This window comes from Lontra canadensis, unplaced genomic scaffold (genome assembly GCF_010015895.1).
Source record: "Lontra canadensis isolate GAN:19392208 unplaced genomic scaffold, GSC_riverotter_1.0 scaffold49, whole genome shotgun sequence".
NCBI lineage: Eukaryota > Metazoa > Chordata > Mammalia > Carnivora > Mustelidae > Lontra > Lontra canadensis.
In genome coordinates, this window is record NW_022631043.1 from 2,035,412 (window position 1) to 2,058,094 (window position 22,683).

At 48.2% G+C, this 22,683-nt stretch overlaps 1 protein-coding gene across 3 annotated transcripts in view; it reads left to right on the forward strand.

Annotated features, from left to right (window-relative positions):
• The window catches only part of TRAPPC9 (trafficking protein particle complex 9), a 509,775-nt gene that overhangs the window by 307,532 nt on the left and 179,560 nt on the right, over window positions 1-22,683 (forward strand). For all 3 annotated transcript variants that reach the window (XM_032873479.1, XM_032873478.1, XM_032873477.1), the window contains one exon: window positions 13,875-14,017. In XM_032873479.1, coding sequence (XP_032729370.1) covers window positions 13,875-14,017 — 143 coding nt within the window. The remainder of the gene's footprint in view (window positions 1-13,874; window positions 14,018-22,683) is intronic.

The window sequence follows — 22,683 nt, forward strand, 5'->3', positions numbered from 1 at the left end:
AGTTGGGGGGTCCTCTCAGGCTGTTCCCCCGTGTTTCTAGCCTCATCTTCCAGCACCTGGAACGTCTTGTGCTGGTGCCTCAGGGAGAATGTGGGCCTGTCCTATCACGTGAGCCCCACAGACCCTGTCTAGAACCAGGCCTACGTTTCTTTCCCTTCTGGTTAAAATTCCACTGTTCTTTTAAGAAGAACAGCCCATCTGAGGACAGTCAGCACTGTTAGAATGTTACCTTAGTTCAGATTGTGTCTTGGTGAAGCCGCTTTTCGTTTTTCGTGCGTAAATAGACCAGTATTGACTCCAAGTGACTCTTCGGTGGAGGCATGAGGTAAGGGACGTAACTGCTCTGGGGCTCCTCCCCATGTCGGGGCCTCCTGGGACACCGTGGGTTTTGTCTCCCAGAAGTACTTGAGCACCTGCCCTCTTAGGCCGTGAGGTGGAAGCACTGGGGGCGGTGACTGTTCAACCCGGTGTCCTCGTTTTCCCATTGAACCCTCACGCCTGCCCCGCAGGCAGGGAGACTGTCGGCGCGTCATCGCACACACCGGGCCCAAGGCCCCGACAGTGATGCCATCTGCCTGGGTCACCGAGCCCGTGAACTGCAGGACGGGCGTCTGACCAGCTTCCCCCTTCAGAGGCCTCGTCTCCCCAGTGCTTTTTCTTGGCATCCGCGCTGGTGGGGGTGACCAGGGGCGCGGACTCAAGTGAAGCAGGGGGTCAGGTGCCTCGGTGACGACTTGGCTCTGGTGCGGTGGGCGAAGGCTGTCCCCACTCTCTGCATATTTTGTTTTTAATACGAATGACTTTTTGTGATGACTCACTGGTCGCTCCTCCTGGCTTACCTGGGGCTCTGCCATTCTCAGCGGACAGAGAATGCTGCTCTTCTAGTTTTTATTATTTAGCTCTTCTCAGCCTTCAGTGACTATGCCTCAGGTGAGTGTAATTAGGGATGTGTGTTTCGCGCACAAGCCGTAATGTTCTTACACAGCTGTGCGCTAAAAATAGCATCTGCAGGACTGTAAGTTTTCCGCTTATAATAGAGACCGTTCTCCCAGAGGCCAGGAAGCCATAATCCTCTGAAAGCCCTTCACACCAACGCGGGAGGTGCTCCATTCACTCGCCGACGCGGTGCGCGGTGCCCCGTGCCTTCGCAGGGCATGTGCCCGGCTGCGAGCTGGCACTGGGGACACCGCCTTGCCTGGGGTTCTCCCAGGGGAGGGACCTGACATTTATATGGGTCACCGCGCCTGTTTTTACAGTGGTGCCGGGATCTGCCCTATTGAGGACCTCGGGGCTGGATAGACGAGGGACTGAATCCCGCCCCGGGCTTTGGGACGCGTCGTGCCAGTGGCCGTCCATGCAAGGCACAGCTCCCTTGTTGGCATGGCTCTCCAGGGCCACGGGGAAGGTGGTGTTTTGGGAGTTGGTGTCCAAGGACAAGGCCACACATCCCAGCCGGCGTGACCTTGTTGTCGTGTTGCTGCTACTGGGGCTCAGCGGCTTGGGGCACAGCCCTCCGCCCTGGCCCTGAGAGTGGGGGCGGTGGGGCCGGCTGGCTGGCCGCCGAGCTGTCCTGTTGGCCCCCACTGCTCCGTTTCCCATCTGCCTCCCTGGCACCTGCCCGCACTCAGCTGCGGTCAGACATCACCCCCACCAGGATCAGCCTGGTCCCCTCTGCGCTCCCTGGCTCCGGATGGCGCATTTCCTTCTGCTGTGGGGCTGCTCATCCTTGGAGAGAGTGCGGACTGCGAGGTCTGCCACGCGGTTGTAGCCAAATTCATACCTGGATATCGGCTCGACAGGCTATCCACTGAAGGTAATCCAGCCCTAGCATCAGAGGTTTCTGCCTTTGAGTGGGTATCTCTGCTACCGTTTCGGGGTTCCTGCACTTCCTCGTAGCCAGGATGCCTTCCAAGGTCACCTTCAGTACCTGCATCACCGCCTTCTGGACCTCATCCAGTTGGCACCTCTAGGCGGTAGGCCATGTACCACAGACCGTGTTTGGTGTGGGGGCAAAGAAGGCCTTGCCAGTGTGCACCCATTCAGCTAGGGATGACCTTGCCCCTTGACCACTGGCCCTCGTAGTGTCAGTGGATACAGGCATGATGCCCTGAGCAAGGCCATCAGGCTACACTTTGTCAAGGCGGTCACCCCATCCTCTGGGACGCGCTGTTGGGGTCTGCGCTGAGGTCCCAAGTCTCTCCGCCATGCCTGCCTGTCGTGGGTGATCGTGGCTGGGGGGCTTGGGTGGCGGGCTGTTGGCTCTTGGTGGTAGCTTCGGCAGTGCTGAGGATCTTGAGGGGGCTGCATGCTTTTTGTGACTCCTTCTTGGGAGGGGAAAGAAGAGATGGCAGCTCCTTTGGTTCCACTCACCTCTCGGAGGTGAGTCTCACGCTTTTCGAGGCAACTGTGGGCTCCACAGCGGACTTGGTGTTGGCATCAGTCCGTCTGACGTTCACGTTAGTGGTTTCCTGCGCCGGGAGGGGTGCATGGTCATGTGTTGATTGCAAATGTTCTGTTTGCTGCCTAGATGGACCTTTTAGATTTGTGGGGGGCGGGATTCTATTCAACAGGCAGACCATGCAGTTGTTAAATGAAAAGGTCAATGCAGAGATCAATGATGGACCCTGCGTCCACTTTTCCAGAGTTCAAAGCAGCCCTGGTGAGAGCAGCTGTCTGACACATCCCAGTCCGTGCACTCTGGCCTTCGTCATCAGGTCCTAGGCATGTGGCTGGCATGATGGCAAGAAAAAGTGTAGCTTTCCACTAAGCAGGGTGGACCAGGGAGCTTCCACTATGAACCTTCCACACACACAGACTTCCTTAAGTCTTTTGTCAAAACACGGAAGCGAAGATTAGGGAAGGAAAAGTTGAATGCATTTTGTGGTTTAATGACTGGAATATAAGTTTTGAATTTAAATATAGCTGGCATTTTAGCTATTTAACTATTGTGCACATTAAATAATTCTGTTTAAGTTTCCTTACCTATAAAAAAGTGGATAATGTTTACATTTTTTTTTTAAACCTCATCAGGGAAGTACATAGTGTACTGGGAGACCCCCCCCCACACTGTTTATCTGGTAAACTTAAATAAGTTTAAGAGAAGAAGCTGGCTACTTAGTCCTCATTAACAAAAAAGGATCCTTCCTTCTCTGTGAATTGAGCCTTCCTGATTCTTGAACCTCTCTAGAGTGAAGCCATAGTCACATTTCAGCTGTCTGAGTAAATGAACTCCACGTTGTCAGCCTCGGCTAACAGACCACACGGCCTCGTGCCTGTTCGAGCAGTAGCATACGGTGGAAGCGGAGGGATTGCCATCCCATTCTCTAAGGCTAGAAGGCTGCTAGGGACTTCACGAAGATGCGGCAGTGTGAGGGAGGGTGCCAGGGCTCCTGAGATCAGAGAGACACTTGTCACAGATACAGTGTTCATGAGATCTCATAGCACGTTTGGTCTGGGGCCAGGATTCCCGGATGGGGATTTGAGCGCTCTGTCTCTTCCACACGGAAGTCCCCGCTTCCCGTGAGTACCAGATGCCAGAGCCTGGTGTTGGAGTGCTGTGAGCTCCGGCTCTGTGGACCCCAGTTGAGGTGGGAGCAGGCCCGCTCCAAAGCGTGCACTGTGCGCTGGGGTGGGGGGCACGGGACACTGCTTGAGGAGGAGGGTGCCTTTCCCCTGACTCTGACGGTGGCAGCTGGTGACGTGGATCTGACAGAGTGAGCAGATACTGGTACCTTTGGTTTCCGACCAACACTGTTTTGTGGAGCTTCCTCTCTCCTTAGTGTTTCCGCTTCACCGTCCCCAAGGCCACTGGCGTGCCTGATGCTGGGTGTTTTTGAATAAGCATGGCCACCTCTCTCTTGAATCAGTTGCTGTGTGTTTGTCTTTTCCTTCTTCCTCTCCTTCTTCCTCCTCCTCCTCCTCCTCCTTCTTCTGCTTCCCCTTCCCCTTCTTCTTCTTCTCCTCCTCCTCCTCCTTCTTCCTCTTCTTCCCCTTCTTCTTCCTTTTCCTCTTCCTCTTCCTCTTCTTATTATCTCCTTCTCCTTCTTTTCTCCTCCTCCTCCTCCTTCTTTTGCAGCCTGGTCACCCAGCAGTGGACACAAGCCAGGGTCACATGTCCGTCTACTCGCATCCCGGGTGGATCACTCGCTGGAGGTGTTTTGCACACGCACCATTGTCAACCAAGACATGAATGAGACCTAGCCAGGTGGAAACAAATTCATATCCGAATGAGATGCACCAGAATAATCATAATTTAGAGAAACTGACAACCTAATATTGGCAAGGATATAGAGCAACTGGAACTCTCTTATGTTGTTAGCTGGAGTGTAAAATAGTAAACCTAATTTGGAAAACTGCAGATTTTATTAAACACAATATACATCTGTCCTAATGACCCAACAGTTTTACTCCTGAGTGTTGATTCAAGAGAAATGAAAATACATACCCACAAAAAACTTGTACAAGAATTTTTTTTAATAGTAGCTTGATTTTTGTTATCCTCCAATGGAGAACAACTCAAATGCCTATGAACTGGGGAGTGGATAAGCAGATTGCGGTGTGTTTATACAATGGAATGCTGTTGAACAATGAAAAATACATGTTTGCAGCTGCCATCGTCTGTATCCATTTGTACACCGACACAGATGAGGCTGGAAGACACGTCGCACGAAGGAAGTCACTATAAAAGAGAACACACTATGTGACTCTATTTATGTGAAATCCAAGGGAAAGCAAATCTAACCCATGGTAAACAATTTTCAGGAAAGTGGTTGCCCATGAGAGTGTCTGTCTTGGATTAGAAGGGGCACAAGGGAGTTGCCCTGGTTGGTGGAAGTGTTCTGTATCTTTCTCAGGCTGGACGTTAGAAGAGGAGGATGTTTATCAAAACTCAGCTGTGCACTTTCCGTGTACATCAGGTGCACCTCACCTCAGTAAGGAAGTCTGGCAAGCATGGGACCCGAGCTGGAGGATGTGCTCTTTGCCTTAGTGTGCGTGAGCAGTTAGGACAGCATACGGGTGAGCCGTTGAGCACACACACTGAAGATGGTGGGCCCCCAGGTCTCACGGCCAGGGAGGGATGTTATGCATGTGCATGGGGGGCAGTTCAGATGAATCTGGCCTAAGTTTGGAACTTGAGGTTTCACCATAAACTACCAGTTTGTGGAACTTTCATTATCATCATCCATATATATATATACACTGGTGTCTGTATAAAAATAGATCCAGAGCTAGGCGTCCACGTGCGTGCATGTGTGCACGTAGGGACAGGCATATGCACGCACCTCACGCTTGTCCACTGAGAAAGCCTCAGAGCAAGAGCGTCTTAGTAGCAATGAGCCCATCGAGGACCTGTTTCTTGTTATCATCCCCCCCCCCCAAAATGATCTGATCTTCTCTAAAGAAATGCCTAATTTCCAGGGCAGGGAAAATAGAAGATGATCCCGGGACATCCTGTTGTTCTGTAAAGTAAGGGGTTGCTTAGAGATCCGGGAGGGCGTGTCGCTAGGGCACAGCAGCCGTCCCGAACGGATACCAGGCCTGGGATAGTCTACACGTCACCCGAGTCACGACAGTGACAGATCGTAACCCACTGGATGCAACACGAAGCCATCCATCCATGCGGACATTAACCATGTAAGTGGGGAATAAAAATCTCTTACAGTAGATTGGCATCTAATAAACATGAATGAATGATGACGTTAGAAGATGATGGGCGGGCGCCGCGCTCGTGCGTGCGAATTTAGTGAGGAGTGAGGTACTGACCAGTTCTCTAGTGCGTCTCCACACAAACTACTGTTAGTAGGGGAAGAAGAGGAGCTAAACAGTGGAGGACCCTTGCGGCCATTATCTAATATTTGTCTGTATATTTATATGAAAGAGGCTGACAGAGTTCTAAAACAATGGCATGAAAAACAGCACCAGAGATGGTGTGCAACTGTGAAAAATATTTGCAATTTATATCCCAGGCAACGAGTGATTCCCTTAATATATAAATAAAATAGAAAACCTATAAGTCTGGAAGAAAAAGGACTGATAGGACAATTTAAAAAAAAAAGTCAAGTGCTACCAACTAACTAACACTTCACAAAAAAAAAGATGTGAAAATGGTGCTTTTCCTTACCCAAAATCAGATTTCTGACTTGGTCTTTTAACGGCCCGCTCCACGCGAACCTGCTGTCCCAGCCCTTCTCAGCCACTGAGGGGCTCCTGTGGCCCTCGAGTACCACCATTTCCATGGCTGGTTTTGCTCTAACCCATTCTCGCATTATCGTGGACGTACCGTTTAATTTGTAGTCACTTGGCATCTTTAAGGCATAATTAACACTGAAGAAAGACTTTGGCTGAAAGTGCTAATTAACTGGAAAGTAACGGTATGGCTTTCATTTTATGTTTCATTGACCTTAAGTAAACCACAGGGCTGGTCTCTTGGGAATGAGCCCCAGCTGGGACCTCTGGTCCTGAGTGTTTGACTTATTAAGCGGATCATATCACAGCTATTAATCTTACGTTCTATCTCAGAAACAGAGCAGAAGGAAATCTGTGGTGACAGGTCCAATTAAGGTCTTTAAAAATTAGAGATCTGTATCTTAGACATATAAGTTAGGATAGTGTACGAGGGTGATGCTTTCTCTCTGGCAAGAGCCTTATTTAGGTTAGAATCATGAAACATTAGTAATACAGAGACACAACAATAGTTCATTTAGGAACTGGTGAGAACCTTACGTAGTATGTGGCACAAGTCTGATTGTACAGACAAGGATATGGGGACCTGGAGGAGGCGTATGACTTTTCCAGGATCTTGTGACGTTTTAATTGTGGTAAACCATAACTTCACTCAACGATTTTTACTGTAGAACCTGGGAATCCTGGCGCAACACGTTTGTACGGAGACGTGAGCAGTCCCACATCAGTATGGCCCACGCTCTCACTTGCAGTCTTACTGTTTGCAAGTGCCTGTGTGCTTACGAGTGGTCAGAAATCAGCTTCGAGTGCAAATCGCTTTCTGCAAAATGCAGCCACACTCACTGTGCGGCTTGACGAGTTTTGACAGAAGCATATCCCCTGTAACCATTGCCACCAACACCTTCATGATGTAAAACACTCCCGTTCCCCCCGGAAGTTTCCCTGACCCTGTCATAGCTGATCCTTTCTTGCCCCCAACCCCAGGCATCTGCTGATCTGCTTTTTGTCCCTGAAGACTATTTTCCAGCATCTCCTGCACGTGCCAGCATATGGCACAGCAGACACTCTCTCACTCAGGGTAACGAACATCTCTGAGACTCTAGAATGGTGTGAGTGTCGCGACTTTGTTCCATCTTCTTGCGGAGTAGCATTCCATTTTACGGATGCACTAAGATTAATCTGGTCACCTGCCTCTTCTTAGACATTGAGGATACTTCCAGTTTGGGATTATTATGAATAAAATTTCCATGGATATTTACATACATGCCTTCGTGTGGATATGTGTTTTTATTTTTCTTGGCAAGAGTTTTACTGCTGAATAATATGTTAGTTCTTTAAGTCTGTAAGGAATTCTGACTAGTTGTTTTCTAAAGTGACTGTGCTATCTTCTGTTTCCACCAGCAATTTCTGAGTGTTCTAGTAGATTCCTTGTAAGATTTTTGTTGTTGTTATTGTTGTTGTTGTTTTTTTGTTTTGTTTTGGTACATGATGGTGTTGTCTGTGAGCAGATAGTTTTTACTTCCTTCCTGACATGTATGTCTTTAATTTCCTTTTCTTACTTTTTTGAACTTGCTAGGATCTCAAGTACAATGTTGAGAAGAATAATGACAGCTATGTCCTTGCCTTAATCCAGTTTACCATGAGATGTGGTTTTAAACTGCAGAAGTTTTTCATGGCGCACTTTGTAGGTTGAGGATCTTTCTATGCCTAGTTTGTGGAGATTTTAAAAAAAATCTTAAGTGGGTTTTCAATTTTGTCAGCTGTGTTTTCTGATGCTATTGAGGTGATCATACGGCTTTCCTTTCCTGTCTGGTAATAGTCTCTTAATAAGATGAATGACATGAACAGATTTTCTGGTGTTATACCAACCTTGCATTGTTGAGATAAACTTACGGGATCATGATGTGTTTTTCATCGTATCTGTTACTGAACTTAGGATTTTTACGTCTAAATTCATGATGAATATAGATCTGTGGTTTTCTTTCCATGAAAACTCTGTGTTATTTTAGTATTTGGGTAAGACTTCCCTCATCAAAAGAAGGGGGACATTTCCTCTATCTTCTGAAGGTGCTTGTATAAAACTGGTATTGTCTCTAACCCAGGGTTTTGTACAATTCAGCGGGGAAACCACCCAGCCTTGGGCTTCCTTTAGAAGGGCTGTTTTCAGTTGTGAGTCCATTGTGAGCCGTGGACATGAGGCGCTCAGGTTTTCTATTTTGTCCTGGTTCCATTTGGTAATGTGTTTATTTAAGTTGACTCTATTGGCACTAAATTGTTTGCACTATTTTATTATCCTTTTAATGTGTGTAGGATCACAGCTGACATTCATTTTCAAGTTAGTAATTAGTTTCTTCTTCTTTTTTTTTTTTTTTGACCAGACTAACTTAGAGGTTGGTCACATTTATTGATATTTTCAAGAATTAGACTTTGTTTTTCTCAATCCACTTTCAATTTAATAATTCCTAATTTTGCCTTTCTTCTGAAATGTCCTTCCTTCTTATCCAACTCCTGGCCTTCCAGATGTAATAGTCTTCGGTATCTCCATATTCCCTAGGATACTGCTCTATACCATATGGTAGTTTATCTAAAGATGTCCCCGGGTTTGTGTCTTTAGCTCAACTTGAGTTCCCATAGGTGGTGCCGTGCCTTCTGCCATCTTCCTTTACACAGAGTAGACGTTTGCTTAGGGTCAGGGGGTGAGCGGATAGATGGATGAATGAATGCTCTTCAGAGCAGTTTGCAAAAATGGCCAGAGAGCAGGCTGCGTAGCCACGTGGCTCTGCATTTAAATCCCCAATATGCTGCTTCCTGGGCGTGCGGCCCCGGCCGTTCTCCTAACAGCTCCGAGACTTGCTTATGCAAACAGGACTTTCCTTGTAGGACTCTTAAGTATGTTGGCGTCAGTGTGTATAGAAGACTTATCATGGTATTTGGTACCTAGTAGGTGCTCAATAAAAGGTAGCAACTGAAAGACCTTTTATTTTAGCTCACATGATAAGTTGTATGCCCAGAAAATTTTTTTCTTTAGCTTCTTGCCTGTTACTGATTTCTCTAATAGTATTTTTTTCCAGGTAAGGACCACAGCATAATCTGAGAAGGGAAAGTCTTAGGGTACAGTAACACATTGCTTCTCATTATTTTGTGATTGAAAAAAAGTTGGAGCATCCTATGTCTTTTACCTCACCAACCCACTTTCTGGTTTTATTAAAATATTCTAATTTTATATTGCCAAGGAGTGTTTTTTTTTTTTTAAGGAAGGAAGAAAGGCAATAATAATAATTACACAAAATCTTTAATTTGCTTGATTTTTATAAATTATCTTCCCTGTAATCCTGTCTTTTTCTTGGTTCTTTACAGAGCAAAAGACCTAGAAAGAAAATAGGAACACAGACTATTTCTTCTTTGTTTTATAATGCTTGATCATTATGTATTCCCATGAATTTTTGCTGCCTTCCTAGGTGATTTCTACTACATCACTCCCTGGATGCGACTCTTCAGTTTACCTTAAAAAAAACAAAGTGTGACATTTGCGTACTTCACAGAGTTGGGCATTTCAAGGCCATTACTCAGAATGTTTGTTTCCCTGACCACCATGCCTGCAATCTGCGAAAACTACCTTGTATATGTTGTTTGTTGGGCGGGCTTTGTGGATTAGTGACTTGGTTCAGGCATCCCTTAGCTCTCTCAGTGTTTCCTGAGCTTTCTGAGACCCGGGGCCACACCCGACTCGCCTCGTTTTAAGCACAGAGCCTAACGCTCAGAGAGTACCCGGAAGTATCTGAAAGGATGAATGAAAAAATAGACCAAACAAATAGAAGTCAGTTGTATTCAGGAAGTTGTTACAGGAGAGCTTCTTGGGGATTCCTGGGGGCACCTGACCTGCCTTCAGGTCAGGGTCCTGGGGTTTTAGGATCCAGCCCAGTGTCGGGCTCCCTACTCAGGGTGGGGGAGCCTGCTTCTCCCGCTCCCTCTCCCCTAACTTGTGCGTGCTCTCTCTCTCTCACTCTCTCTCAAATAAGTAAACAAATAAAAATTAAAAAGAAAGGCTTATTGGGATGTGTGTATATGGGGGTCTTGTCATTTGCTGCTGATGAGGGATTTTTCAAAAAGCATAAGAAACATTCACAAGAAACCAGCAATCCCTTTGGGTTGATAGAGCAGTACTTTCTGCTACAGAGAAAGGATTTGGGATTTGGGTGAGTCTAAAATATGATCTTTGGGTATTAAAAAATATTCTGTATTTTCTTGAGCCCTTTTAAGTGAGGAAGTGTAGGCATCCTCTTGTAGAAGACATGGGTTTCTATCACGTTTATGTAGGTGGAGAGAATCAGTGGAGGCCTTCCTGGTGGTACAGAAGTTGAAGGGCACCTGTAAACCTCTAGGTGGGAAAGACACCTTGAAGAAGAGGGGTGGGAAGTATGCTTTTAAAATGACACCGCAAGCCTTGAGCAGACATTTCTCCAAAGCCAATAACAAAGGGCCTGTCAGCGCGTGAGAAGATGCTCGGTGTCACTAGTCATTAGGAAAATGCGCCTCAAAACCAAAAAGAGATCCCACTCCACAACCCTTAGGAGGGCTCTTACAAAAAACAAACCTAAGAGACAGAAAATAACAGATGTTGACAAGGATCGGGGAAACTAGAACCCGTAGGCACTGTCGGTGGGAACAGGAGATGTAGCAACCGTGGAAAACGGCACAGTGATCCCCACAACAATTAAATGTACGTACCTAAGTGAGGACGCAAAGGGCCGAGAGCGCATCTCAGGACCGCTGTCTCCCCATGTTCGTGGCAGTGTCGTCCACGGCAGCTGAAAGGTCAGAGAAACCCAGGTGTCCCTCAGCAGGTCCGTAAACAGGATTTGGCCTGTATGGGCAGGACGTGTTCTCCAGCTTTAAAACAGACCTTCTGACACCCGTTACACCACGCGCGACCCTTGAAGACGTGAAACTGATGGAAACAAACCAGTCCCAAAAGGACAAAAGCTAGGACACTTTTTACATGAGGTTCCTAGAGTCCTCTCATTCATAGGCACAGAGCATGGCGGTATCCAAGCCTGGGGGAGGATGAGGGTGGGGGCAGGTCAGCGTTTCTTGGGGATGGAGTTTGGGTTGGGGAAAATGAGGGCAAGTTCTGGCTGCAGATGGAGAGCAGTGATGGTTGCCCAGCCGTGTGGGTGTACGCCATGCCACACGGGTGTACGCTAGCAATGGTCGAAAGGGCCCCTTTTATTATATATATATTACGGTGATAGACAGTGGGGAGAGGGGGAGAAATAGCCCTAAAATCCACTCCAGTTTCTTCCCATTTTAAGCCATGTTGTGTCCGGGTATGAGACGGCAAGGCTGCAGCGGGAGAAAGGATGTCTTTGAGATGAGTGTCTCCTTGCTCTGCTGCTACATTTTCTCATCAGATCTGCGCTGAGCTGGGTGTTCCTTATTGTCCCCGTGTCACAGTGGGGAAGTGGGCTGGGAGTGGAGGGAAGGCATGGCCAGGATCTCGGGGATCCAGAGGGCTGCCCTGAGCCTAGCCCCCACACCCGCTCCCCGCACCCGCTCTGTGCTGCTCCGCACGTCTCTAGAGTCTCTCGGGAGGGTTGCTGTCCTCCTTGGGGTGCCCCGTCGCTGATGGCAGGCCCGTAAAGGGTGTGTTCTTCATTTTAAAAAAGTCTGTAGCTGGGGCTGCTTCTCCACTGGGAGGAAGAAATAGGTTAATGAAAGCACAGAGCAAAGGCCAAACATCGTCTTGCCAGGAAGGTTTATGGGAATAGGCTCTTGAACCTGCAGCGGAAGGCAGGTAGCTCCTCCTGTCCTTCTGGAAGCTTGGCTTCCCTTTGCTCTTACCAGGTGATGGGATACTTAACGCCTTACCGGCAGCACGTGGCTTTGAAGCCTTGGCTGGCCATCGTCCGTGCTGCCCCTGTTTCTCCCGGCTCCGTGTGCTCTGACTTCCACGAGTGTCGTCCGTGCTCAGCTGACGGCCAGACACGCTACTTTCTCATGCCCTTTCCCACGGCTCGGCCGCGGCACTGGGCGTTCCCCTTGTCTTCCGGGAGGTCTGCCTGCCTTGGATTGCCATGACTCTGGCCTCTCGTCTCTTGCTGCTGGTGCTCCCTAATCCGCGGTCATGAAGGTCTACTTGTTTTCTTCTTACAGTTTATCAGGAAGCTTTTTACAGAAAGAACCAGATGGGGAATACTCAGTTTTGCCGGCCACAAATGGTCCATGTCATCTGTTTGTCATTGCTGTTGCTTTGCAACCTTTGCAAGCTCTAGAAAGTGTTTTCAGCCCCCTAAGACCGTCTATGGGCCACATTCGGCTCCCGGACAGACTTTCCTGATGCCTGTGTTGGGGGCTTGCTGTGGAAGGCAGCGTCACTCTGGCATGCAGTTGAGCTGGGTTCGAGATTTCTTGTTGCTCTAGCTACATGGGTGCACCACAGGCTCCAGAATTCCTCGGTGTCGTCTTGTATGGGGGAGTGGGGGAGCAAAGCAGGGACTGCGGAGTGCCAGGCATTTTCCCAGAACGGTCCTCCTCTATCCTCTGCCCTCCCTGCATGCCAGCACCACCCGTGGGCTCTTTCCACACCTTTGCTCCTTCCTCGCCGGTGCCCTCCCTGCTGTCCTCATCCCACACTGGGCGTCTGGGTCTTCCGTGCTGGGCTCCGTTGGCATCCCTGCCCCTCCCGCGCATAGCAGCCCAGTCCACCTAATATCTGGCTGGCACTGTGGATGAATGGGTTTTCCAGCCCGGCTCAGTGGTGGGAGACCGCCAACAGCGCTGGGGTAGGGTTCTGGCTCTCGACGAGCTTCTGCCCTTCGCCCCACTAGAACGGGTATTTATCCCTGCCTTTGTGCCCTTGGCACTGGCGGCCCCTCCTCCAGAAGCTTAGGGTTTTGCTTCAGAGGAGAAAGAAGGGTCTGCTTGGGGATGAGAGGGGAGTGTGGGGTTGGGGCTGGGGTTTTGGTTTCTTAATCTTCCTCTAGTGGCCGCTCGCCCGCTTGCTCTGTGCCTGTGCTACTGCGGGGCTCCCCTGTTCTCCCGCACCCTGGCCAGCCCTTCGTGTCTATGCCCAGGGAGGTCCACGGTGAAGAGCCTTTGGGGGTGGGAACTTGTTCTTGTCTGGGCTCCCAGGAGGCCTGAGCCATTAGTGGAGCCTTCACTCAGCCTCGAGCAGTTCATTACCCTTGAGCCAATTCCTTCCTGCCCGCCCGCGTGGTGGCTGGCTCTACGCTTGCTCACCAGGTGTCCCTGCCCTTCCCTTCTAGAAGGGCCTTGTACCTCCTTGGTGTTTTGGCTCTGTGGTTGCCCCATGACCTCATCTCTTGCTGGGTTCAAGGAAAGTTTCACAGGTTTGTAGCTTGTCGGCTTGACGGACTGTTGGCCTGGGAGCCGTCCTCTACCGCTCAGAGACAAGCGCCCCTCCCCCACCCCCCTCATCTGTATGTTTAAGGGACACTGATGGGAGGGTGTTTTTCTCCCTCAGATGCTCTATGAACCACAGAAGAATTGGGGAGCCCTTTCTGTTTGTGTGCCTGGGACATGGTAGCGCAGACACAGGGCGCCATCGGAAGGACGGCGCGGGCTAGCAGAGTTGCCCAGCGGGTTCTCTCCAGCCTTACTGAAGTGAAGCCTGCCTCCTGGGAGAACGCTGATCCGATTGCTAACGTGTCGTCTTTTTTCCATCATTTTAGACCCTGGAAGCTATCCTGAATTTCAAGTACTCTGGAGGGCCGGGCCACGTGGAAGGATATTATAGGAGCCTCTCCCTGGGGCTGCGCGTGGAGGCCGAGCCGTCTGTTTTCTTCACCCGCGTCAGCACTCTGCCGGCAACCAGGTAAGCGGAGCTCGCTCCATCCCCGCCTTTCCGTAGCCTCTGGCAGCGCTGCCTCTGGAATCCTGGCCTCTGCTGGTCTTGGTGTCGGCACTAGTCAAATCCAAACCATCGCGCCCGGTTGCTTAGCCTTCCTGGCAGTTGGGTTCTGCATGAGGAAAGCAGGCATCATACAGAAGTGCGTGTGAGCGGATGGGCTCTCCACCTTCTCAGATGGCCTCACGGTGACGGTAACGTTGCAACGTGCTACCTGTGGTCATCGTCGTGCGGGGCACGTCCCCACGCATTGCCCTGAGCCTGGTCCTAGCTTCGTTCCGGTTCAGTCTCCTGTTGGTAGGGGGTTCGGCAGCTAGCCCCATGTTCCAGGCACTCCTGGGGGAGTCCTATGTCTTTTTCTGTGTCACTGCTGGCATCCCAGGAAAACTGTGCCCCTCCAGGCTGTCCAGCATCTTGGCATCTTCGTTCGTGGAGCTCCCCGCCATCTGGAGCACTGGCCTCTTTCTGCCCAGGGAGTCTTTTTTACACCGAAGTTTTCTCTCCTAGTTACTTCTCTAGGCCTAGTCTTCCTTCACGGAAGAGAAATCAGACAGCGTGTATACTTCAAACCCCGAAGTGGCCAGAGGTCCTAGAGGCGTTTTTCTGGAAGGTGGGAAAAGGCCACTTTCCCGTCTCCAGCTTCAACTTAGGCTGAGCTGGGAGTGGTGGGGTCCGAACACAGTGGATGGTGTTCCTGCCGCTCCGATGCTCGCCCCCACGGCCAGCGGCCTGTGGACAGCAGGTGCTGGTTAGCACGGGGAACTCGCCTGTCTTCGTGTCCAGGGGTGCCTTTCCTACGGGCGCAGGACGCAGTGGGATAGTGCTGTTTATTCCTAGCAGAGTTGAGGCGGCAGCGGTGACCAGCCCCTCTGGTCTCCAGCTGGGGAAAGAGCATCACTGGCGGCAGCCCCCTCCTCTCCAGTGGTTCCTGTCCTCCCCAGGGTAAGACAGACGGGTGTCGCTGCCCCTGTTAATGTTGCTAGAAAACTCCCTTTAAAGTGATACAGCCCCAAATAAGAAGTATAGTTTTAGTTTATAGGAAAGACTGTTTTTCTTCCCAGCCATTGGAGAGCGGCTTCACGAGAATTAATGGCTTAGCTCGGGCTTTTTAGCATCACATTTCATCATCTGTCACTTTCTCAGTCCGTGGAGTAATAGCCTTTCTTGCCGAGGCTCGCCTCTGTTTTGAATTCGTTGTATAAAGCATCAAAGCGCTTGGCCCCCGGGGAGCCGTGGCCAGGACCGCTGCCAGACTCCGTTCCTGCTCCCGTGTCTCAGGCCCTTCCTGCGCGTTAGGGCCGCCCTGTGATGTACCTGCCACGTTTCCCTCTCATCCCCGCACCGCCTGCTGCCACTGCTCATATAAATAGTTCTTGGAAGCAGCACAGGTTGTCCCCGAGTTGGGTTTGTTCCCCACTCTGGATGTCCAGCTTGCACGTCATGGCCCCTGTTGCTCTAAGTGACAATTTAAGACGAGAACAATGGCCCCACGTGGAGTGGAGCGAACACACACTTGCAAGAGCCGGTGGTTAGCACAGGGCTGCTTGGCTCCCGAATCCGCACCCGCTGAGCCGACCCTTTCCTGTTGGCTTGCGTGGTCGTCTTCCTGCTCTTGGGATGGAGACTGGATTTCTCCTAATCCTTCCTTTCCATCCCTGCCAAGCCTAGTCCTCCCCAGATCCTGTGCGCTGAGCCTCTGAAATGTCTCCGGATCGCCCCCTGCCTTCCACTGCACATCTTTCTAAAACCCCTACTCTGGTTTTGCTCCCACATCAACCTGCAATTACAGATGTTTCCACCTCACTGTCTGGCTTAAAGACTTGCCCAGTGCTTAGGAGATCAAGTTTGAGGTCACTACTGTGATATTGAGGGTACTGAAAAATTTGACCCAGACCTTCCTCTTGAGCCCCAGTTCTGTTTATCCCCCAGTTCTCCACACAGCAAGTGGAGACTCTCCTGGGGTATGTCAGGACAGTTTCCTGCAATGTGACTTTGCATACATCTTTTACTAAAACTCTTCTTAAACTATCATTCTTTTACTTAACCTTCTGGAAAATGTTTGTTGGCTGTTGATGATCTATGTCATCATTTTTTGTTAAATTTTCCTGAATATGACTATATAGAGTGGGTTGGTCCTTCTCTGGGTCTCTGTACTTCTAATAAAGTACTTACCAGGCTGTGCACCTTTAAACCAGCACCTTCAGTGTCTCATTTATTCTTACTACCAATACCTCCAATGTTTGACTTGCTGTATAAAGGACTCAGCAGGGTAAGAGATGGATAGAGCTTAGCCCCTGTGTTTCATCAGCCTGATAAAAGCTCATCAGGCAGGAGTAATACCAAATGGAAACACGGGTCTATATTAAGGAACGTTGAATCCCAGAAATAGAAATAGCAAGTGAATAAATATCAAAGATTCTTCCCTTTCCTTAATTTCTTTAAGAGACTGTTGACTATTTAAAGAAAAAATAAGAGCATTTAATTTTGTAGTGCATATCATATATAGAAGTAAAACACTCAATAGGAAATAGCATAGAGAAATGGAGGGGAAATGGAGTAGGGGAGAAATGGTAGTTCTTACATGCTATGCATTACCACATTCTAGCTTCAACTGTATCATAAGTTAAAGGCACGTAGTGCACACCCTTCAGCAACCACATAAAGTGTGAATGGTCAGCCAGAAGACGGAAGATGGGTCACTAAAAAATGCTTAATCAGAAAACCAGGGAAGAGGTGGCAAGAAAGGAGTAAAGAACTAGGAACGTACAAATAGGAAACAGATCGCAATGTGGTTGACTTAAATCCAATGTACCAAGAATTATATTAAATGTAAATGGACTGAAGACTGTATTTAAAAGTGAAAGTTGTCAGATTATATTAAAAAAAGGACTAGAGTCAATTACATGTTTCCTACCAGAAACTCACAATTACGTACAGTTGAAAAGCACAAAGGTGGGGCAGAAGATATGCCACGCAAACAGTAATCATGAGAAAGTTGGCGTGGGCATATGAATATCAAACAAGTAGATTTTGAAGAGAAAAAGGGATAGGGTAATGTATATTGATAGAAGGATCAAGTCATCACGAGTACGTAAGCCTAAATGCAAATGTACTTATAACTTCAAAATAAAACTGACATCTCGGGCACCTGGGTGGCTCAGTGGGTTGGGGCCTCTGCCTTCGGCTCAGGACATGGTCCCAGGGTCCTGGGATCAAGCCCCACATCGGGGTCTCTGCTTGGCGGGGAGCCTGCTTCCCCCCGCCCTCCGCCTGCCTCTCTGCCTACTTGTGATCTCCGTCTGTCAAATAAATAAATAAAATCTTAAAAAAATGAAAAAAAACCCTGACATCTCAGGGAGAAATGGAAAATGCCACAATTACAGCTGAATATTTTGACCCCTGTATCTCCGTATTTGATAGAACAAGCAGACAGGAAACTAGCACAAATATAGGAAGCATGCACAGTTCTGGTAAATGATTCCAGCTAACCGGTATTTATAGGATGCTGAATGCTTATGTTAGAACAGTTGAATGGTTCAAAACATAATACAGAGTAGTTATCATTGAAATAGAAAATGAAAAAAAAAAAGTAAAGTCAATGCAACCAAAAAGTGATTCTTTGGGAAGATTAATAAAATTAATAAACCATAGGACAATCAGAATTAAAAAAGAAAGCACTATTGCTAATACTGTGGATGAATCCTATAGATCCTGTACACATTTAAAGAATAATAAAAAGTATTTTATGATAAATCATATTCCAATAAAATTTACCAATGGAAAATGTGTTGAATGACAAAAATTACTAAAGTTGACATGAGATGAAATAGAGTCCCTGAGGTAGTCACATATCATTTAGAGTTTAAAGTCTTAATTGAAGTTAACTTGAGGCTCAGGTGATTTCACTATGAAATACATCAAGCTTTTAAGAAATAAGTAATACCACTTCTACAAAAATCCTTCCAGAAGTAGGAAGGGAGGGAATACTTCCAGTTCTCATTTTATGATGCTCTCTTCACCCCGATGCCAACCAAATCCAGGGAGAGACATTGTGAGAAAGTCAGTGCTATGACCGGTGTGCGTAACTGAGAAACCCAGAACCAGAGGCTAGTAAACCAGCTCCAGCAGTAGAAGAGAGAAGGCAGTGTGGACAATTCAGGTTTCATCCAGCAACACAAGGTCCTTTGACCATGGAAAAATCAGTGCATGATGTTACTCTACCAGCAGAATAAGGGCCAGAAATAAGATGTCAGCTGATGGGAAAAGAACCCTCTGACAAAATTCAACACTTCTGAGAGAAACTGTCTCTAAACAAGGCTTGGAGGACTTCTGCAACCTAGGCTAGGGTGTCTACAAACCCATAAATTACATAGTTGATATTGTGCTTAATTATGAAGGTTGCCACTTTTCCTCTAGGCTCAGCATCAGTCAAGGTGAGTGTGTTTGCTCTTGCCAGCATAGTCATTACTTTTCTGCCAGTTCTAGCTAATCAGAGCAACGAGATGAGAAAAGAATGAATGCTGTAAACATTGGAAATGATGAATAGTTATTATTTGTCTGCGTGATACATGTGATCATTTACATAAAGAGCTACCAGGAGATCTACCATGCCAAAGAGATTACCAGAACTAATAAGTCAGGTTAGTCAGATTGTAGGATGAAGCCATGTTATATTCAGAAATCAATTATAGATTTATATATTATTAATTTGAACATGAAATTTTGAAAATATTTATATTGCAGTAGCATATAACATGTAAGGCTAAACCTTTGTACATCATTATGATCTCTACCCTGAAAATGACAAAGCACAGGTCAGGGAAATTAGCACTTAAAAAATTAGAGAGGTTTACCATGCTTGTTGATTGGAAGAATCAATTTTTGCTAAGATACCAGTTTTCCCAAATTGATTATAAATTCAGTGCAATTCCAATCAAAATCCCAGCAGACTTTTTTTTTTTTTAAGATTTTATTTATTTATTTGACACAGAGAGAGAGATCACAAGCAGGCAGAGAGAGAGGAGGGGGAAGCAGGCTCCCCGCTGAGCAGAGAGCCCGATGCAGGGCTCTATCCCAGGACCCTGAGACCATGACCTGAGCCGAAGACAGAAGCTTAACCCACTGAGCCACCCAGGTGCCCCCCAGCAGGATTTTTTTGTTTTTAGTGCAATTGACAAGTTGTTTTAGAAATTATTTCAAAATGGAACAGGCTACTGCCAATGGACTAGACACGTGTCTTGACAAAAAAAAAAAAAAAGTTGGAAGGTGTAGGGTATGATTTTACGACTTAATATAAAGTTAGAGTAATTAAGAGAGTGCTATTAGATAGCCAAAGGGATTGATAGATCATACTAGGCAGTCTAGAAATAGACTTTCTCATATACGATCAAATGCTTCTATTTAAAGACTTATTTGAGAGAGAGCACAGAGGGGAGGGGCAGAGGGAGAGTCCTAAGCAGACTCCATGCTGAGCATGGGGCCCATCATGGACCTTGATCTCATGACCCTGAGATCAGGACCTGAGCCCAAAAGCAAGATTCAGGCACTTAACCAACTGTGACTGCCACGTACCCCTGATCAGCTGACTTTTAGAAGGTATGAGTAGAACTTCCTGTGGAATGAAAATGTCTTTCAAGAAATGGTGCTGGAAGAACTGGGTACACACATGGGGAGCATGTCACACACAAAAACTCATTTGAGATAGATTCTAGATCTAAATGAAAAAAACTTTATAAACCTTTTCAAAGAAAAAGTAACAAAGTATCTTGGTAACTTTGGTGCAGATTTCTCAGATGGGATCAGAACCTACTAACCATAAAACAGAAAGCTGATAAAATGCATTTTATCGAAATTTAAAACTTCACCTCATCAAAGGGCAGGCTCCATGCTGGGAGAAAATGTGTGTTACACACGTGTGCAACAGAAGTCTTCTATCTGACATACATAATGAAGTCTTAAAAATAAACCCTAAGGGACAATGGGCCAAAGATTTGAACAGAGACTCACAAAGGAAGGTGTACAGACGGCCCACGCTCACCTGAAAGTACTCCACATCATTCATCGTCGGGGAAGTGCACGGTAAAACCACAATTAGATGCCACTGTTTACCCTGTAGTGCTGCCAAACTTTAAGACTGACCACGTCCGGTGCCATTAAGAACGTGGAGCGGCAGGAGCCTTCGTAAATCACAGGAGTGTAGCATGGCACACGTGTTGTCTGGCTGTTTCTTGCCAAGTGTGATGTCTGCCTACCCAGTGACCTCGCAGGGGCCTTGCTCAAGAAACATAAACATTTGTCTTCATGGAAAGACTCCTGTAAGAATTTCCGTAACCGCTTTCTTTGTAGTAACCCCAAACTGGAAGCCGCTCCAGTTGACGGTCAGCCGGGGACGTGTAAACGCCGCGGTGCCTCCGTGCAGGCGGACATTCCTCTAACAAAGTGAGCTGCTGGGACGCGCAGCAACATGGAATAAGCTCAAAATCGCTGCGTGACCTCATTTATGCCAGTTTCTAGTAGAGCAGGAGAGAAGAAGTCTGGACCGCGGCGGGTTGCAGGCTGAGGGGGAACAGGGCAGGAACAGACTCGCAGAGATCGGGTCACTGACTGTCCCGCTGTGCCTGGGACTTCCCAGGTTTTAGCTCAGAAATGCCCTTGCCCTGGGAGAGCCCTCAGTGCTGGGCAAACCCAAGCAGGTGGTCGCCCTAGAAGGAAGAACGTCTTTGGAGCTGATGAAACCTTACGTATCTTGACGGAGGTGAAGGTTGCAGGATTGTAGCAGATGTGTACATGTGTATGTAACTGGAGAGAACACCTGTTTTGTTTCGTTTTTGTTTTTATCTGGAGAAGGCTGGGAAGACAGCCTAGGAGATGAAAGTGTCCTAATGGTTGAATAATGAGTAGGGTTTTATCAGCCATTCCCTGGGAAGAATGGAGGAGGGTTGCTAACTGTTGTTTCTGTTTCCTTGGCCAGATTTTGAGGTCTGTGCAGCCCACAGTCTGATTACCAGTCCTGGTGCCTCAAAGCTTGGCGCCTGTGGCTGTGGTAGGGCCACAGGAAACTTAAGGAACGACTGAACGAGCATAGGGAGTCCTTGACTTAATGGTTTGACTTACGATTTTTCAACCCTGAAATGGTGTGAAAGTGGTCCGAACTCAGTAGAAACCATTCTTGGAAGTTGGAATTTGGTGTTCCCGGCCCAGTGATATGCAGGTACTTGCTTGTTATGCTGGGCAGTGGTGGGGAGCCGGGGCTCCCAGACAGCCAGTGATACGAGGGTCAGCACCTGGCAGACTGAGAGCTGTTCTGCACACACACGGCCCTTCTGTTTGTGACTTCCAGCGCAGTATTCAGTAAATTGCGTGAGACGTTATCAAATGGGCACTGTGAGATGTTTCTGCCCAACTGTGGACTAATGTCAGTGTTCTGAACACATATAAGGTGGGCCAGGCTCAGCTGTGATGCTCGGTAGGTTGGTGTACCGAATGCGTTTTGGCTCACGGTATTTTCAGTCTGGGACGGGCTTATCAGGGAGTAACCGCGTCGTAACTGCAGATCTGAAGATGCAAAATAGCAAGACTACACTTACTCAGGTGTCATGACTTAAAAAAATGATCTAAGCTCTCTTTTCCTTAGAGACCCATATAATTGCACGGCCTGGAATCTAGTAGCAGAATTATCATGCATTTAACGTGGGCACTCGGTTTTTCAGTTTTTGCCCTTCATAGTATTTGATGCGACACGGTGTGTCGTGAACTCCTTATTTTTCATCTTGCTCCCAGATGAAGATTTTACTGTTAGCGTCCTGTCGTTTTTGAGTCAAGCGTCCCCAGAGATGGTTTATTCCAACACACTTGCATTATAAATGAGGTCCAGAGAGGGCATGCGGGTCACCCGGGTCCTCCCAACGTGTGACATGGCTTCGGGGCCTCTGCAGCACACACAGCTGCATGACCCCCGGTACCCGGAGCCTGGGCGGAGACTCCAGCTGCTCTTGGCACAAAGGGAAGCCGAGTAGACATCAGAAGAGAACTGTCACTGGCACAGACCGAGCCTACGCTACTCTACAGCTGAAATACACAGGGACGGGAAGTCGTTGTGCTCCCTGGGATGGTTTCAGTGTCTGCTCCTGTCATGAACGTTGATGACTTGTGCAGGTTTTCTCACTGGTGGTTTTCAAATGTTAGTATTTTGGGAGAGAGAGGGAGAGATATCCTATTTACTCAGGGTCTGCTGTATCCTAGGGAGCGTCCTGGGTCTGGGGCTCAGTACCCCATAAATCCCAGAGAACCCTTTGTGGTGGGCATTGGTGTCAGGGACCGTGGCCGTAGCCTGAGCCGAGTGTCCACAGGGAGGAAATGTGGGGTGCAGTGGGGTCTCTGCCAGCCGGTCTCTGAACTGGGAGCGCTGGGCTCTTCATTCGGCCCCTTACCCCACCGTGCCTTTGGAGGTGGCCGGCTCTCCCAGGTCCGCCTCCTGCCCCGACGAGCGCTCAGCGCGGCCCTGCTCACTTCACCGGGCTGAGGGTACAAGTGCATTATGTCCTAGAGGACGAAGATGCCTTCTTGACAGCAAAGCACCTGGTGGCAGGTGGGGTTTCGTGGCTCTTCCCCGCACCCCTCCAAGGGTTTACGTA